Source organism: Tetrao urogallus, assembly GCF_951394365.1.
Source record: "Tetrao urogallus genome assembly, chromosome: 19".
In the NCBI taxonomy this organism is placed as follows: Eukaryota; Metazoa; Chordata; class Aves; order Galliformes; family Phasianidae; genus Tetrao; species Tetrao urogallus.
The window spans coordinates 6,715,789-6,733,613 of record NC_136832.1 but is presented as its reverse complement, the minus strand read 5'-3'; the positions used below and the strand labels follow the sequence as shown (position 1 = coordinate 6,733,613).

General features: G+C 50.1%; 1 protein-coding gene across 1 annotated transcript in view; it reads right to left on the bottom strand.

Annotated features, from left to right (window-relative positions):
* Positions 1-3,684: 3,684 nt before the first annotated feature.
* The window catches only part of CFAP77 (cilia and flagella associated protein 77), a gene marked incomplete at both ends in the record, with an annotated part of 51,665 nt that continues 37,524 nt past the window's right edge, over positions 3,685-17,825 (bottom strand). The window contains 3 exons of the mRNA XM_079544590.1: positions 3,685-3,753; positions 11,879-11,980; positions 13,421-13,523. Of these exons, the coding sequence (XP_079400716.1) occupies positions 3,685-3,753; positions 11,879-11,980; positions 13,421-13,523 (274 nt within the window). The remainder of the gene's footprint in view (positions 3,754-11,878; positions 11,981-13,420; positions 13,524-17,825) is intronic.

Sequence of the window (17,825 nt, the reverse complement as noted above, 5' to 3'; positions counted from 1 at the left end):
CGGGCCGCCGCGGCGCCCCCCTTCCCCGACAGCACCTCGGACAGCGCCGGGGGGGATCCGGGGGGCGGGAAGGGGGGGGGGGGGAGTGGGAGAACCGGAGTCAAACCGGAGCCAAAGCGTCAGCACCGCGACCAGGAGTCACTCCGGATGCCAATTTCAGAACCTCGGACAGCTCCGGAGTCACCCCGACTTCAGCACCTCGGACAGCGGCTTCCCCACGGTGGGGGCCGAGGGGGGGGGGGGGCGGTATAAAAATAACACAAAATTAAACAATTAAAAAAAGGAGAACGAAATGAACTTGTGCCGCTCCGGCCAGCGCTCCCCCCTCGCCTCAGCCGTGTGAACGCGCCCATTGGCCGCGAGGCGTTTCGGGGGCTGTCACTCCCCGCCGGAGACACCTTGCAGCTTGATTAACGCGAATTAATTGCCGCCCGTGTCCCCGCGCTTTCCGGGCGGTTTCCGCCCTCTTTGCTGTCATTATGGCGCTGATGGGGCTCTTAATGGGGTGATTAGCCGCGGGGGGGTCGGGGCACACGGAGGGTTGCTGCTTTCTGCTCGCCTCCCCGCAATTAACTGCTCCGCCGCTCGCTCCGAGCAGGGAAAGTTTTGCTGAGCGTTCGAAATACAAAATAATAATAATTAAAAAAAAACGAACGGTGAGGAAAAGTGCTGAAACCCTTCCCGAAGCCTCAACGCAGAGGCGGCAGCTCTGAGCCCGAGCTGAGCTTCGGAACTGCGGGTTTCGTTGAATCCATTCGTTGAAATCCGTTGCGAACGGGCGGAGAGCCTTTTGCAAAAGCAAACGCGGGGCCACCGTGTGCCGAACTCCGAAGCGGCGGCGCTGCCGTCAGTTCGGCAATTACCCCTCCAACGAACCCCCCGGCCTGGCTGGAGCTGCCCGCCCCGCACAGTTTCTCTTTTCCCCCTCCCGCCCCGTCGGGACATTTCGCCGCTCTCGCACGTCTCCCACCTTCCGACCGCTCCGACCGCTCCTGCCTCCTCCCGGACTCTTTTCCTGGGGGCAGACAAGAGGAAAACGTCCGCGCCCGCGTGCGTGGAGCCGTGCTATTTGAGAGGGATACTGCGGCTTAATTCTCAAATAGTCGATTTCTTCCTTTTCCCCCCTTCCCGGCCGGGCAGCTGCATCTTGTCCCTCTTCCAAAGCCGCTCTTGGCCGGCAGCTTGGAGGCGGCAGGGCCCCCCCGGGCTGCACGGCTGCCAGCTGTCGGGCAGCGGCCAGGCAGGGCCCCCCACCTCCTGCCCTCCGCCCCGGCTCAGGGCTGGCTGTGAGCGGGGCAGGGAACAAAGGAGCCCCGCAGGTGGACAGGGACGGGAGGAAAGCCCCGTCAGTCCCTCCTCTGCCCCAAATCTGGGGGTGCAATGGACCTGGCTCGAGGCTGCACGTCCCCCCGTGTTCTCATATTAGGAGAAATTCCTCCTGTGAAAGGATGGTCAGGCATTGGCACAGCTGCCCGGGGAGTGGTGCAGTCACCGTCCCTGGAGGTGTTCAAGAACCACAGTGATGTGGCACTGAGGGATGTGTCAGTGGGTATGGTGGGGTGGGTTGGGGTTGGATTTGGGGATCTTAGAGGTCTTCTCCAACCTGAATGATTCTGTGATTCTACGATTCATCTGCTGGCATTGCTTTCGCAGCATCCACCAGATCGAGAGATGCACAGCAACTGGTCCCAGTGAGAAATGGGGCAAAGACCCCCATGGGGTTTTTCAGCTCTCTGCAGCATGCTAGGCTCTGGTAACCCACCCAATCCAACCATAGCACCCTGTTCGGATGGAAATGGGCACTTGGAACAGCACAGAGGTTGGGTTTGGGGCCAAGAATGGGAGCCAGAAGATGGATCAGGGATGGGATTGGGATTGTGTTATAATCACACATGTAGGGGACTGATTTAAATGGTGAGTCTGATGCTGGCATTCCCTCTCTTGAATGGAGCACTGGCCCTCAGGGAGTCACACAAAGTTATGGGGTGCAGGCAGGGGGGGTCCAGTCCTCACCCCTGAGTGCACACAGTATTGTGCCATGCCCAGGCAAGGCCCCATGTCTCTCTGTGGCTACATTTGGTGTTCTCAGCAGCTACAGGTGCTCTCACTGCTCATGTCCTAATGTCAGTGTGGCTGACATTCATTAAAATGAATTATTAATATTATTATTATTTCAAAACTGGACTCTCCAAGGCAGAAGTGTCCCCCATTTTGCCAGTGCACGGCATCCCGGCATTCAGCAGGTAGGAGCTCATTAATTCAAGTGGTGACACTGTCAGTGTGGGTCTACCCCAGATGCAAGCTTTCTCCTTTGGTTGAGCTGAATCCTGCAGAACCCTGGGGCACCTGAGGCCGTGCAGGACCTTAAAGGGTAAATCCCCATACAGCAGAGCCCAGGTTCATCCTGGCAGCCCCTCTTTCATGAAGGCTGAAAAGCAGCTTAGGAGCAGTCCCAGGGGTGAAGCTGGCGGAGCACCAGGACATGCTGCCCCGTGTCCCACTGGCCAGATGGATCCCAAATGGTTTATTCAACACGGGTGTCCCCATCCCTGTCAGCCTCTGCTCTGCAGCCATGGTGTCCCTGGAGGAGCGGGGTCTGCTGGCCGTGGCAGGGCTCGCACCTCCACATCGGGGTGAGGGACAAGAGATGCTGTGCTGCGCTGCTGTCTCCGCAGGATTGAGCTCTTTTAGTTCCAACACCTTGTCGTTTTCCTACAAAGCAGACCTAGCTGCCCTGAAAACCCATTTCCTCGGGGCACCGCCGTTCCCCGGAGGGTATCTGGGTGAGAGAGAGCAGAGCGGTCGGGATGAGGGTAGCGTTCGGGTAGGAGGAGTGGGGAAAAAATATCGGCCCGAAGGCCGCAACGAGCGGAGGGGGGGGGGGGGGGGGGGGGGGGGGGGGGCGGCGGGGAGCCTGCGGCAGCGGTAGAGCAGCGTTACCAGTGGGTGTCACTGCAGGACAAGGAGCGCCGGGGCGTGCGGGGCGGCTCAGGGCCCCCCGGTATCGGGGACAGGGAATGGGGCCGGGGGGGTCGGGGCGCGGGTCTGCCCGGCCGGCAGCGGGGGAACACAGAACGGAGCCGGGCGGCAGCGGCTCTTGAGCTGTACGCGGAGGATCGGCGGGGGCTGAGCGCACGCACAGAGCTCTGCGGAGGGGCCTCGGCTTGGCAGAGGGTTTGCAGCAGGTGCTGGGATGGCTGCATGCAGGCAAACGGGCAAGAGCTTTGCTGAATCAGGCAGCAAAGGGGAGCTTGCTCGGCAGCCAGTGGGAAGGACTGATGGGCTCTGGAGCTGTCCTAGACTTGGTGTTGAGCGGGATGTGGTTTAACAGGTTTGTGCAGAACAGGCTGGGGAGGAGACCGTCCTTGCCCTGTGTACTGAGTTGCTACAAGCACTGCCCTCTGGGCACTGTGACTTGTTACCCCGAGCCTAAGGTCTGTGGTGGTCGTACTGAGGAAAGCGTTGGTGTGCATCAGCCATGAAGCAATGAACAGGCAGAAACAGGACCTTGATTTCCACATGTGGTTTATTTGGCTACATCTGCATGAACGCAACTCTTTAAATCCTGAGAAATCCTATAATCCTATGTCTGTGGCCGATGCAGGGCTCCATGCTGGCTGAGGTCCTGACCTGAGCTCGATGTAGGGCTGCCCTGGGGAGGGAACTGCTTCTCCCAGCCACTTCTCAATGGGAGGAACTGAACGCCTTCTTACGAGCATCACAGTCTGGAAAAGTACTGAGATGAGGCCCAATCTATAGTGAAAGGAGCAGATAGATGATTGGTTACAAGAGCAGCCGGCCAAAGAAAATAGGTTGCAGATACAGGTTTAAACTGAGACGTGTGAGCACATCTTCATGTTTGGAGTGGGGTTACCATCAGGGCCCTGACGTTGCCTTGTGCCATAGATCTGCCTCGTGTGGACGTGCAGAGCTTGCTCCTGCTTCCCTCCCCCCTGTCCTGCTCAGACTGGATGGATGTCAGCTTTTGCATATGTAAAAATACACAGCAGTCTTTGCCCTGAAAAGCTTGCTAGTAATCTCATTAATCAAGACAGACAAAGCATATTTTGCTATTCCCCCTCTCTGGAGGAAGGCATCCGGGTGCTTCTATTTGCATTCGAGTGCCTGACTTCAGCCAGCTGTTTCTGGATGTTCTTGCTTCCCCACAACCCCTGGCTGGGAGGGTATGAGGGAGGCAGAGTCCAGGCCGCAGAGATGGGTGGGCAGCCCCAGAGCCCCCCAAGCCAGCTCTGACCTCCCTCTGCAGATGCAGCAGTTCTTCCCTCTGACCTGTGTGGGACCGGAGCTGGGATTGTTAGAAAAATCTGCTGTCTGTATGTAGGGACAGCTGAGCTGCTTCTCTTGGCTGCGTTTCGTGGGAGCTGGGCAGGGCAACGTTTCTTTGTGGGGTTGAGTTGAGGCCACAGGGGAGGCGGCGGCAGTTTGTTCACTCCAGGCTGGTGCAATGCTCCTGGGTGAGAAATGTCACACTGAGCCACCGCCGGCTGTAATTAAAATTAGCGGAGTCCTTGACAAAGTTGTGAGTGATGCCACAGCATGAGTAAGTGGGAAGCACCAGGTGTAAGGCAGGGGACAAGTGCTGCGTTAAAAAATGAGGAACCCCCTCATAATGAGGGATACCTGAGGTGTATGGATTAGTCCCAGGCCAGTAATGAGAGACAAGATAAGGGTGTCCCTGGGTCAGAGGTCTTCCTGTGACAGACCGGTGTGAGAAGTCGGTGCCGGTGATGGATCCACATCTCTGATTCTTCTAATTCATATTTTCAATGATGAACCCAATGGTACTTTCTGTAGAGGCAGCTGATGATCTTCACCGTTGCTCTGATGTGGCTATGGGCTTACAGCAGGACTTGGTTTTAATTTCAGGTTCAGAGCTTTGGCTGTAGCAGGTTGCAGGCACAGGCGTGGTGGTTTCCTTTGCAGGATGATAGAGCTGCAGTTTCTTTCTGCTTATTAGAAGCAATGATTTGCTCTTTTTCTTTGCATATTTATTGACAAATTCAAGCTCACAGGACACTTTTAGATGGGGTGCTTTAACATCAGCCCCTGCTGCGAAGAGTTAGAGGGGCAGTAAAACAAACTTGGCCCCCAAAATACATATTAAAGCTTTAGGGATGTTATTTTCATTTGGGTTTATGAGTGTCACTCACGTTTTAAATTGGAGGTCTGTAAGAGATCCCTCGTCAAGCATTAGTACAACCACACGCACGGTGCGAGCAGAGAGGTCCATAGGAGGAGAACCAATACAGAGGGAGATGTAGGAAATGCAGGGCGGGCAGAGCTCCCTGAGGCAGCGTCCCAAGGATGGTTTCTGGGTGCTGCTGGGTGGTCAGGCAGGTCAGCTCCCAATGGGAGGCACATCGGGGCTGCAAGGGGAGAGTGGGCTCAGGAGGCAGCTGTGCAGTGACGCATGGCAGGCACTGAGCAGCCCAGGGGTCTCCCAGCCCCACTTCTGCCATTCCTTGCTTCCGCAACACAGCCGCCCTTACACCCAACCCCACCTCCATCATCCATTTGATCGAATGCTTTTAGTGGGTGACAAAACACTTTCCTGAGCTCTCTTTACAGGAAACCAATCTCTGTTCCTTTTTCAAAACCCCCCTCATTTACAGAGCCCGAGAAATCCTGGGCCTTTCAAGCCTTCTCCTGTTTCTTCTTTTCCCAAAACGACACAAAACAACAGCGTCGTGTTCGTGGATTTTTTTCTTTCTGGTGGGGAGGAGGGAATAAAGCACACAATGTATGGGTGCTGCACGCACTCAGAGCTGCGCCGAGCGTCCCTGTGCAGACAGAGCCGCGCGCGCATCGAGATGCAAATGATTTCCGTGAAGCTATCACTTGTAAAGCTTGACAGAAAATAATGAGAAACACTAAATCTTTTATAAGGTCAACACTCAAGCAGCTGTCAAACAAGAAAAGAATTTAGCGAAAGATCCGCAAAAACTTCCATCGCCTCATTAAATCCAACAGGGCCGGGGCCCGGCGTGGTGAGGAGGCACCGGGGCGCCTCCGTTTTGTGTCAGTAATTTGCGGCGGAGGAAGAGGGAAGACGAAACAGCCAGCGCCGAAGGGGCCTTGGGGGAGGCTGGGGAATCGTTAGTGCGCCAGGAGCGGCCTCGGCTCCTAATTGGAAGCATTGGGCATTATCAACGGAGGATTTGCCTCGGCTCCCTGACAGCTCTCTAGGCCTGGAATGATAGCCCACTTGTCAGTGTAAAAGACCATTAAAAACAAACCATTTTGATTTAATTGGAGGCGGTGCGCTGGGGGCCCAGGTGAGGCGCTTCATCAGCTGATGTTGGCTGCTGATGCCTTTTTCCCCCTGTATTGATGGCTTTTTTTTTTTCTTTTTTTTTTTTTTTCTTCTTCCTTCCCCTCCCTTTCAAAAACTGTCTAGGAGAGAGAAAGAGGTGCTGAAAGATCCTTCACAGCTGCACTGAGAGCGGCTTTCAATAGGGTTGTCAACAAATGCCATGACAAGTTAGGGAGAGGCAGGTATTTTTAAAACAGACGTTATTCTGTCCAAGCTGAGCTGTGCTCAGAGGGCTGTGTTGGGTTATCAGGGTTACAAACACCGCGGCTTTTCCCGGTGGCTTCGTCCTGAAGTTGCTTAATGAATGGGCTGGGTCTTCTCTCCCCACCTTTCTAATTCCAAGAAGATAAGGAAATAAGGACAAAGCAGCTTGGGCTAAATGGTCCATGTGTGTGCAAAGGTTTCAGAAAATGCTTGATTTAATGCCCCACTGAGACTTTGCGTTTTTTTTCCCTCCTGCAAAGAAGGGCTGCAGACATTTGTTGGATTTCACAGCTTGCTCGGTTTGGGCAGTTTGAGATTTTGACTTGGAGCCCTTTTGTGCCATGGAAATGAAGTTGTCAGGTGGCAAACAGAGTCCCTACAGAAGGCAGAATGGCCATGAATGAAACCTCAATCCAAAGCTTTCCTGTGGATTTGTATGAGGAAGCAGCAATGGTAGGGGCTTACCTGGAAGACAGCACAGCATTTGTGGTTTCACTCCACTGCAACCCATGAGGCTGCAAGCACCCCACATCGGTTCCTTCATGGTTGAATCTCTAACAGCAATGGGCCCTGGGTGTCAGCAGCTCCTTGTGCTGCCTTTGGACATCAGGGCTTGGGTGCAGCTGGAGCCTGGCCTGGAGATTTCCCAGGCTGTGAGGTTGCACAGGGGGAGGCTGAGCTGCACTGTGCCTCACGCTGCAGAGCTCACAGGCTTGGGTCTCTGGCTGGGTTCACTCTGATACTGGAAGTCACGAGCTTACACGATCTGGGGTCTTCTGGACTGGGGCTTCAATAATAGGCCAGGTTGAAATATCTTCTCCCTTTTCTTTCTTTCTTTCTTTTTTTTTTTCTTTTTATGCTGTTTTGTTGCTGTTAACAAGGAGATGTTGGAGAGCAGTGCAATGGCAGAGGAAGGATGGTCTACTGTGGAGGTTCAGTGGACGTGGTGGTGGTGGGTTGATGTTTGGATTAGTTGATCTTAGGGGTCTTTTCCAATCTTAATGATTCTATGATTCTACCACACCTCTGAGGTGAAGGAAGGACTGAGAGTGGCAGAGGGGAGAGTAGGGTATGATGGAGAGGCTGAGCGTACAAGGTATGTGTGAAGGGATGCTGGGAAAGACTGGACCATGGAAATGCATTGCTGTGATCTGATACAGGCTGCTCCAAGCAGTTGTGTTGTTGGTAGTTCTTATGTTAGGCAAAACAAGAAAATCCAAAGAATCCTGGCTAGGCTGTTATCCCCCAGTTCATTTCACTTTGGCCATGGATCAGCCATCAGGTGAGACCATTTTTTAGCCAAAACCCAACTTTAGAACAGAGGTTTGATCTGGTGTCATGGTGACAGAAAACTTGCTTTGGTCTATGTGCCATCCAGGCCCCAACTCCAAGAATTTCTGTCGTCCCCCTAAAACCAGGAGGACCAGTGCTGCACTACGAAGCCATCCTGCTGTGTGGATCAAGCACAGGTTGGTTAAGCACAGTCTATGGCTTTTCTGACAAGGCAACAATTGCAGGATTACATGAGCCACGCTTGTCAGTTCAGCTCTTCAGACAAAAATAGAGGTAAGGCATTAAAAAAAAATGCAGAACATTTCTGTGTGTATGTCTTAAACCTCAACTGTTAATTCTGACGAAAGATCAGGCTGTGAGCAGGTATCGGATCCCTGGTGAGAATCAAATTCTGGAGCCCAGAATTTTGCTGCAAAGTTTATACAGTGGGGATTCCTCTAATTACTTTCACTGGAAATTTACCTGACAGAGCTTTCCCAGGTAATGCAAGGCATACGCAGGAGAGCCGCTCAGTCGTTGACAGAGCCTTTGATTTTGTGCCAGGTTGCAAATTAAGTCTTTTGCCAAGGTACCCGAACACTTGCTCGTCAATTGCTTATCGCTTATTCATATCATGCATTGAGCACAGCTCGTTTCATCTGCTCGGGAAGGCAGCACACGTTGACAAAAATGTTGTCCAAAGTTGCTGCATTTTCTTTCCTCCCCCTGTTTGGTCAAGTAAACAAGAATATTCTCTCTGGAAAGCCTCCTTGAATGTGTGTGCAAGTTGGGATTCTCTAATGAGCAAAGAAAAGCCAATACTTAGTGTCTGTGACACACAGAATACGGAGCTGTTTTGACTCATGTGCAAATTCTGTCCTTCCACATCATGAGGTGCTGCTACAAAAACAAACGTCCTTCTGGACTGACTTGACAGAGCCCTGAAAATCTATTGCTGAGCGGCCTGTGTTGGTCATTGGTTTGGATTATGGCCATCAAAGATTCAGATGGAGGCAACCAAAGCCTCACCCTGCACTGGCTCTCTGCAGACAGCAGTGCTTTAGGGATGATGTATTTTGGCAGCAACATCTTGTCCAGAATTTGACAGTGGAGATGCCATTTTGCCCAGGTCAATGCAACGTTAGTGATGGGAGACACGAGGACAGGATACATGCTTTTGTACATGCTGGGTGTCTGAGCTCTTATAGACCCCAGGAATGTAGTGCAGACAAAAAGGAAGTATTGGTGCGTGGTCCCAGCTGTGTTAGCAGAACCTGAGCTGAGCTGAGATTGCTGCAGGCGGAACAAGATGGAGGCCTTTTGCCATGGGGGTGGTCGAGGAAGTGGAGGGCAGCAGGAATGCCTTGTGAGGTGAGCAAGGAGTTAACTTCTGTTTGGATTTGTAACAAATAAATGTAAAAACCCCTCTAGGACAACTTCCCCTAATGAACTGCCCACCAGGACATGACTGGCTCCCCATGCCCTGCCTCTCTCCATGAGTGGGGGGCCTGGGGGGCCCAGGGGACCACGCACCAGGTCAGTCCTGCAGAGCGAAACGCAGAGCTGGAGAGCCCCTGGTGTGAGAGGGCGTGCAAACCACACATTAGGTTAGCCTAATGGTGTGGGCCATTATTCTAAGGCACTGGGGCTGAAACCAAATGAAAACAGTCAATTTGTCTATACTTTAGCAACTCATTGACTAGGTAATGCCATGCAGCCCTGGCAATGCAGGGAGCAGGCAGAGACAATTAATGGGAAGGGCGAAGCTTCTCTGTTTTCTTTTCTGCTTCCTCCATGAGCTTTAGCGTGGTGCCAGGTCTTGCATGGATCTACTGATTAGTCCAGAGATTTCATGAGAACAGTAATGGTGTATCAACAAACTCCCTTACCTCTTTGGAGTGCTGCACTTCATCACCTTTCTAAAAGATGGGATGGTATGACTGACTGAGTTTGTCTGAGTTTGGGTGAAGGTTTGGGCCAGCTTGTGTCTCAAGGCTTTTGCTTTGAAAGAACCCAAACTTACAGAGATGGTTAAAGCACAGTTTGGAGTCTATCAAGCATTCTTTGAAGCCAACAGCTTCCTTTGGGGTATTTCTGCTCTTAACTGGGTACACTTTTATGGATGTTTGAGAACTTGCTTTTCCATGGAGGAAATCATGCACTGAAAGTCAACTAAGCAATTAATTTCCTGATTCAAGTTCTAACATGAACAGTGCCTGTTAGATCTGCAGCTAGGGAAAGGCGAGCCTTCCAGGTAATGAGAAGGGAATGCAGACAATAGAAGATGCTGTGTCTTTCTCCTCCCTGGATGCTGTTCCTGAGAAAGAGAGGAAGAGGAGGGAGGAAGAAGAGAAGAGACAGAAAGACTCAGGTGGTGTTTGAGACCTGTGGCTGTGGGGGGAATCCAACCGCAATCACGGATGAAACAAAAGGGAAAGCACAGAGAAAAACGGAGGCTGAAAAATGAATAGTGATGGAAAGGTCTGGGGTGAGAGGAGCTCTAAAGAGAAGGCTTGCCCCAGTATCTCGTGTGACTTACACAATCTGTTTAACAGCGATCGGTCATGTTCTTTCCCTGACACGAGCCGCAGCAGCAGCTTTGTGCTGACAGGCAGCTGGGATAAATGATTACTGACATATGCTAATCGGACAGTCTTAGACAGGATGTAAGAGGAATACATCAAGGTGGTGCAAAATACATTTCTTGGTTGAAACTCTCCAACTTGTACAAGTAAATTAGCTTCAGGAAGTCAAAAGGCTCTTTCATTGTTTTAAACTGCAGTTAAAAATCTACAGCATGGTACAAAAAAACCCAAAAAACAAAACCAACCAGAACCATCAGAACCAGGGCTGGAACAGAGGGTTGAGAGGCTCTTTGCAATAGTATCAATGCCAGATACAATTTTGACATGCCAACTCTCTGAAGGGCTTCCATGCTTTCAGACCTTCTGGTGTTTCCTTTCCATTTCTCTTGCCCAGCTCCTATTTCTACCTTTCTAAAATGCCTCCTAGATTTTCACTTGACGTTTCCCTGCATTTTACACCACAAACAAAGCTAGGAGAATTCACACAGGTATTACAGAGCACAGCAGGATGTGCTGATGAATTCAGGAAGAAGATCCCGTTGCTGGGATAATAATAAGAAATCATCATCTTAGCTCTTATTTGGATCAGTTCAAGGAATTGTCTTGCACATCTGTAGCCTGGCTAGACCCTTTGCTCAGTCTCAGGGTGAATATTATCAAACAGGTAGTTTAGGGAGATATCATGAGTGTAGGCTTTCTGGGAATCTCCAACTCTTGGGATGAAAATGAGTCTTTGTAGCAGAAATGCTAAGTCAGGGCTTGTAGCAGTGATTGAGCACCTGGTGGGAAGGCAGGGCCAACCCAGGGGAGCTCAGGTGTATCCAATGCACTGAATGACAGAAGGGCTGGAGCCAGGATCCACCCCTGCCCAGACCAGGGTTGGCAGTGAAGGGGTGAGTTTCTTGCTGGAGATCCCTGCATACCTGAGGCTTTCTGGAAGTAAGCGTCTTCTTTCCTTTATTTCTGTGCTCATGGCTGTTGTATTTGAGCAAATTCTCACTGTGTGCAGCCTGGGACCTTGTTGCTCTGCTGTCATTGCTGTGCTTTCCATTGTGTTACAGTCTTGGAACGCTTTAATCTGGCGTGGCTTGAATTAGTTGTGGTGAGAGCTGATAAAACGTTAGACTATCTAAAGGTAGGTTTGATTGTTATGGTCACGTAGAGCAGTTGCAGGAATACCGACAGAGAACAAAGGCCAGTACTGATGAGAGGTATAATAAGGTGTTTCTGATCTGATGAAGATCACAGAAGTGCCCACAAGTTAGGCAATAAGTCCTTTATTTGTTAACTGCTGCCCCTTTTCCAGGTCCAAAATATAATGGAGTTTAAGCACGTCCAGGGTGGGAATGCTATGGGGTCTGGTTCTTGGGGAGCTTTCAGTTACCTGTCTGTCTACCTGCTATGTCTGCCTTCATGAGATAAGAGATTTCCCAGGGAACCTGGGTGAGGTTAGAAGATGTTCCTAAGTTCAAATGGTTCATACCTTTTCCAGGCTGGGCAGGTGCCAAAAGGACTCCTCCTTTGGAGACGCTGGGTTTTTTCGGAGAAGCGTGGTGCGGGTGTCGCGCACTTTGTCCTTCCGTGTCTAAAGATGAACAAGAACAGGCTGAAATGGCTGCAAGGTTATGTATGTCACATCTGTGTCTTGAAATGATCGTCCCAGGGTCATTACTAGTCTATAAGTCACTTTGGATCACCCTAATGCGTCTGGTCTTCCATGTCCATGCAGTTGATGCTGATACCTAAAACATACTGATAAGGAAATGCTGGGCAACAGCCAACTTTCAGCTTTATGTCATCTCAGTGAGATGACTGTTGCCTGTGTGGAACCTGAACTAGAGCAATGGCTCATCACCAGCTGGGAAAGTCACTTCCACCACCCTCAGCAGAGGGGGGGATTTCCTGACTGTTTGATGTGTTGCTCTCCTAATTAATTGAAACAGGGAATCTGTCCACTCTGTGGTCTAGTTTGTAGGCCTGTGTTGCTTAACTCAGTAACTGGTGGCTGCAGAATTCAGGAATTTGATGGAGGGAACTTAGTGATTAAAACATCAGTCATTAATAAATAAGTTAGGGATGCATTTTTCCAACATCCTCGGCTTGTGCGTTCATAAAGTAGCTGCTAATTAAGAACACTGTATAGCAATTCCACTATAAAGCATACTTTGTGATGGCAGTAAGCCCACTGAAATTGGTCATTACCATATTAGCCCGACTCTTCCTTGAGTCATTAACTAATAAAACAGTCATTGGCTGCTTTTAAATGTTATTACAATATTGTTACGTTTAACAGCTCTAACAACTGCTTGGGGTGAGGGCATCTGCTGTGCCATGCCAGGATCAAGGCTGATGTTGGCCCCTTGAATGTTTGTTGGCTGCTCCATTCTTTTATCCACTGCTGCAGGAAACCTGAGCGGAGCTGATGCTGTCCAGAGGACAATCTGCAGGGCTTCTGGCATGAGTATGGCATTAAATACCAATGATAATTTGAAACCAAATTCTTTGTTACAGTAGAGCTTTTTAGTACTGTAAAAGCATTAGAGCTTCCATTTCAATTTAACAGGAGTTTAGGTGGGCACCCCGTGACTAGAGACATATTGATGTAAGCAGATGCTTAATGATAGCCAGAGAGATGTCTTAGAAGAGCTGCCTAAGCCTTTAGCAAGGCTTTCATCAAAGCACCATTGCTCCGAGCTTGCTCCATTTCCGATAAGCTGATACACTTTCCAATGAAAAAATACTTTTAAAAAGCCTCCCTTCTGTCTGCAGAGCACTTCCAGGCCCACTCATCTGCTGTTCACTCCCACAGCATCAACCTGCAGGACATGCTCTGGCTGGAGCCAGGCCCATCCGGACTAGGAGGAAGCTGATCTGATCTTTATGAGGCTTTGTCTTCTAGTAGGCAGGGAAAATGGTTTCCCAGCTGAAACCCCTCCCTGTGACTGGCAGAAGCCCATCTATTATGGGTGGGACAGTGGGAGCTGATGTCTGGTAGCAAGCAGCAGCCCTGTTGGAGCATTACTACCTTTGTCTTCTCCAGCCGGAGCGCTGCGGTCCGTGCTCTCTGCTGATCCATCCACAGCTCCTTGTATTTGTGTTGCAGGAGGTCAAACAGGGGAGTGGAAGGCCTGGAAAACATTCAGAACGTGACAATGTAATCTCCAGGGTTAACACCTCTCTACCTCCTTGTGCTGATTCCCTTCTCTACTCCTGGAACATGTCACCAAGTAGAGGCGCAGCTGTAGCCTGGACTTATTGAGGCTTGCTCCTGCCAGGTGAGGATGCTTTAATCAGAAACTGCAGGAGGTAGAACTGGCAGTGGCAGCAGTGGAGCAGCAGGGTTCTTGCCTTGAGGACAGCATATTGCTTATTACCAGTTGTGGTGCTATTCTTCTCCCCCAGAAGCAAACAGAATACCCAAGGGAGGAGGTGATGGAGGATTTCTAGCTTGAATTTTATCAGTCCTTGTCCTTGCACGTCTTGTTGGGGAGGGACTTTCTCATCTCAGTAGCAGCCACTGACTTTAGAACCATCAGGTCTACTCACACCTGTAGCTGCAGTGCCTTCAGCTGCTGCTCCTGTAACACAAGGCAGTGCTTTCCCCACCTGACCAGGCCAACTGCAAGACACCAGTGAGCTGGGCAGAGAAACTGAGAAATGCAAAATGTCGCCGACGTGCACTGGAAACAACTCAAATTCCTTTAAACTTTTTCTCAGAGCTTTGCAAGGGTCCTCTACAGTAGCTCAGGGACCCTGGCAAAGGGGGAGTCCATTAGAGCAGAAATTAGAAATGACTTGTCTTCAGAATAACTTCTGCTGCAATTAAAGGAGTCCCCTTTGCCACCCACGTGCTGTCCACATGCTTCAGAACAGCCTAATCTGTGGTTGTGTTTTCTAATGATACTGAATGGGCAATCCAGCAACGCGCATCCCAGGGGGCATTCATATCAGAAGAGCATCCTGCTACAGCCCTCCTGCTGCACAGATCACACGCTGCAGGGCTTTTCAAGGCTCTGCTTACAAATCAGCCCTGCTGCTCCAGACTGCCATCTGGAGAGCCACTGTGCCAAAGGGGACACCTACATTTGTCCCTCTCTTTCCCCTTTTCATTTCCTTTGCTTCCAGTTTGGCATTGCACACTGCTCAGAGCTGAGCAAAAGTATCTGCAAAGGATTAAAAGATACGGCAAAACTGAAGTTGGATGTTTCATTGCATGGTGTAAATGTTGGTAGTTATGGCACAAGCCTGTGGTGAGCCTTGCTCCCAGGCTGGTTTCCTTGGCTCTCCGAGGCAGGAGATGTCCTGAAGTGCAGGAACAGGGAGGGATGCAGGAAGACATGGAGCCCTTGAGGATGGTGGTTTGATTCTGGATTTTTATGATAGCTGTGTGTTTTCACATCTCTATGGAGGTGACTTTACCATCTCTGATGGACCAGCCAGTTGGTGACTGATTAGTCCACAGCTGGCTTGTACGTAAATGCTTGAAAGGACACATTTGGGTTGATGCTCTTCAGAAACTCTTCCCTGCCGTGTGATTAATCGCATTTAAGTCCTGATCCAGCAAAGTATAGAGTCATGCCTGGAATAATGCACGCACGAACTGCCTCTTTGAAATTAGTAGGAGTGACTTGTGTCCTATTTAAATGCGTGGGTTCTGCTGGGCTGTAGGATGTGACCCCTCATCTGGCTTTTCTTATTGAGGGAGCAAGGAAGAGAAGGGATATCGAGGAGCACGCTTCCTCCACTAAAGTTGCAGGAGAAATTTCAGGGAGGAAGCTTTGTCTTTGTAGGTCAAACGCTGATCCCAGTGGGGTGGATGGGGAGTTGTGGCCTTGCTACCAGCGCTGCTTGGCAGTGTGATGGTACATCGCCTTTGCAGCTGGCCCATAGGAACATGTCCCCACACCTCAGCTTGCTTAGGGGCTGCTGATGTGTCCTGTCACCCTGCCCAGATGTCACCCTCTGCACTGGGAGGCTTTTGCTGTTACTGTCTGTGGATGCTGTGGGGAGGGGGGAAGCATCTGCTGAAAATGCATTGTGGATTAAAACCTGTCTCATTCCCAGCCCCTCAGATCTCCTTGTTTTGGCACAAGCACAGTTGCCACAGAAAGGAGAGGGAGAGAAGTTCTGATAGGATGTAACAAATTATTTATAATTGTGGAGGAAAAAAAAAATAATCAGCCACCTCCTTTTATAGTCAAATAGTTGGAGCCACTTCTAATGTTGACATTTCCTAAATATTTTAAAATTTATCTATGCACATTTTCAAGACTATTATCCCTGAAACAATTCCTGTCTCTTTAATAGACTTTCTCTCTAATTTACTTTCAAGAGTGAGGGTACAGACCTATTTTCGACTGAAGTGACAAGAGCCTGCTTACTTGGTTACACAATGTGGGGTGTTAGCCTGCCAGAAATCTCTTGGAAAAGGAGCTGCAGCCTCCTAATAGGCTATTTTACTGTGAAAACAATGTTAAAAAGTATAATAAAGTATTAACAATATTAAAATAAAACAGTGTAGGCCTTAAATGAGCTACAAACTAGTTAAATCTATTCTATTCAATGTGAGCCTTCAGTGCTTTGCAGCTGATACCTCAGAGCTGGGATTTATCTAAAATGAAGGCACCAGGGACATGCAAGGGAAATGGTAATTATAATTTGCAAACATTAGGCTGACACTTTTTTTGTGTATGTGTGTATAAATTCTGACAGCTGTGATTTGTGCGGCATGCCAAATAGTGTTCCACCGAGTTGGGAGGGAGTCCCTTTCTGGCAGGCCGTCCTCAGAGCAGCAGCTCATTAAAACTTTGCAGAAGGAGAAGTTGCCGAAAACAGGAAGGCGTCAGAAGCATCTGAGGGACTTTTGGTACACGCTCGTTGAAAGGTGTTTGAGAAGAGAGCCTTGGGTCTGACAAACTGGAATTTTAGTACGCCTCTCCGTTCACAGTGGGGCAAAATAATTGGTCATCAGTGACTACTAATTTGGTTTAGTAGCCAGAGGCGTTTTTTTTCTTCCCAGAAAATCAATGACAGCGCCGAGGTCTGTTCAACGTGATTCAGCTCAAGATGGGTCCTCATTTAGCTCTTGATGCTGCTTCCACTGGAGACAGCTATTTTGTTAAAATGAAATTAAAATCTATCTATAATACTCGGCTCTGAGAGCAGCACCCGTCAATGCCATGCTGCTCTTGAGGTTTCAAGGTTGTCAGTCTCCCCTCAAACTTACTTTCAAAGGTTTCTGCAGCAGCGGGGAAAAAAGGTACCTGGCAAAAGTGGGTACAAAGGGCTTTGCTCTGGGAGGGTTTTCACACTGGCTTAAAGGATGCAATCAGTTGGATTGTGGAGTTGTAAATGGGTAAAAAACTTGACTTGCGATCGCTTTGTTCTTGCATTACTCAACAACAAAAGGGCTCGTAAATATATTAGAACAAACTTCAGCCCTTGGGTTTCCTGGTAGGCTCCAGCCGGTGCAGCAGTGTTCCTGCTGATGGTCAGTGTGGTGGGAGTGCTGCTCCCAGGAGTTGGGTGTGCGTGCCCCAAACTCAATGGCAGCTCCACAGCAGTGGGCAATAGCAATGCAGTACGGGTGTTTGTGCAACAGAGAAATCATGCCATCGGTGTTCTTTTTATTGAAGCCGTGTTGCACCAAGTCATCCTGAAATTTTAACTGATTCTTGAGAGGTTGGTGGGTTTTGCATGGAAAGGATCTCTCTTTAGGGGTCTTTGGTGCACAGAGGAGACAGCATAGGGGGCATCACTTTTGTGTCTAGTCCATGCAGATCTCATGATGGAAGGTTTTGTCCTGAGGTGGTTCTGTCTGTGGTGTTCCCCTCCCTTCTCTGTGGCTGGGGCTCAGACAGCCAATCTGTCTCCCAGCAGCTCAGATCAGTCCCTTGCTGGGAACCAGTTTGGTCCCAGTGTCTCTGTGGAGCTCCTCAGCACACCCAGCACAGATTATCTTCAGCAAATAAAGCACAGGCTGGAATCTGTGATTCAGCTCCAGGCTTTGGGGTTCCGCCAGTGCACGCAGCTCTGAGACATGAGTGCTCAGCTCCCTCTGCCCTGAAAGGGATTTACAGTACAGGAAAACTCTGATTACAGTTCCCTTGTACTGCTATATTGTCTCCCTTCCTCCCTTGTTACTGATGGGCTGGAGCTAGCAATCTATCTACCATTAATTTGTCTCTGTGTAGCCCAGCAGGAATCTGGGGCATGATTACAGCTCTGGCCCTTCTGCGAGCGCCGGCACGGCCCTGCATCCCCTTGCAAACTGCCTGGATCTGCCTTGCCTTAATTGTTCCCCTTTGGCCAGTGGACCTGTCTGCTCTAACAAGGGCAACGAGGAGGGCCGAGGTAATTGAAGCACTTAGCCACACTCCCCAGCATTGCCTCCTGCAGCTAATTAGGAAAGAGGGCCTCTGGGCTCTTTG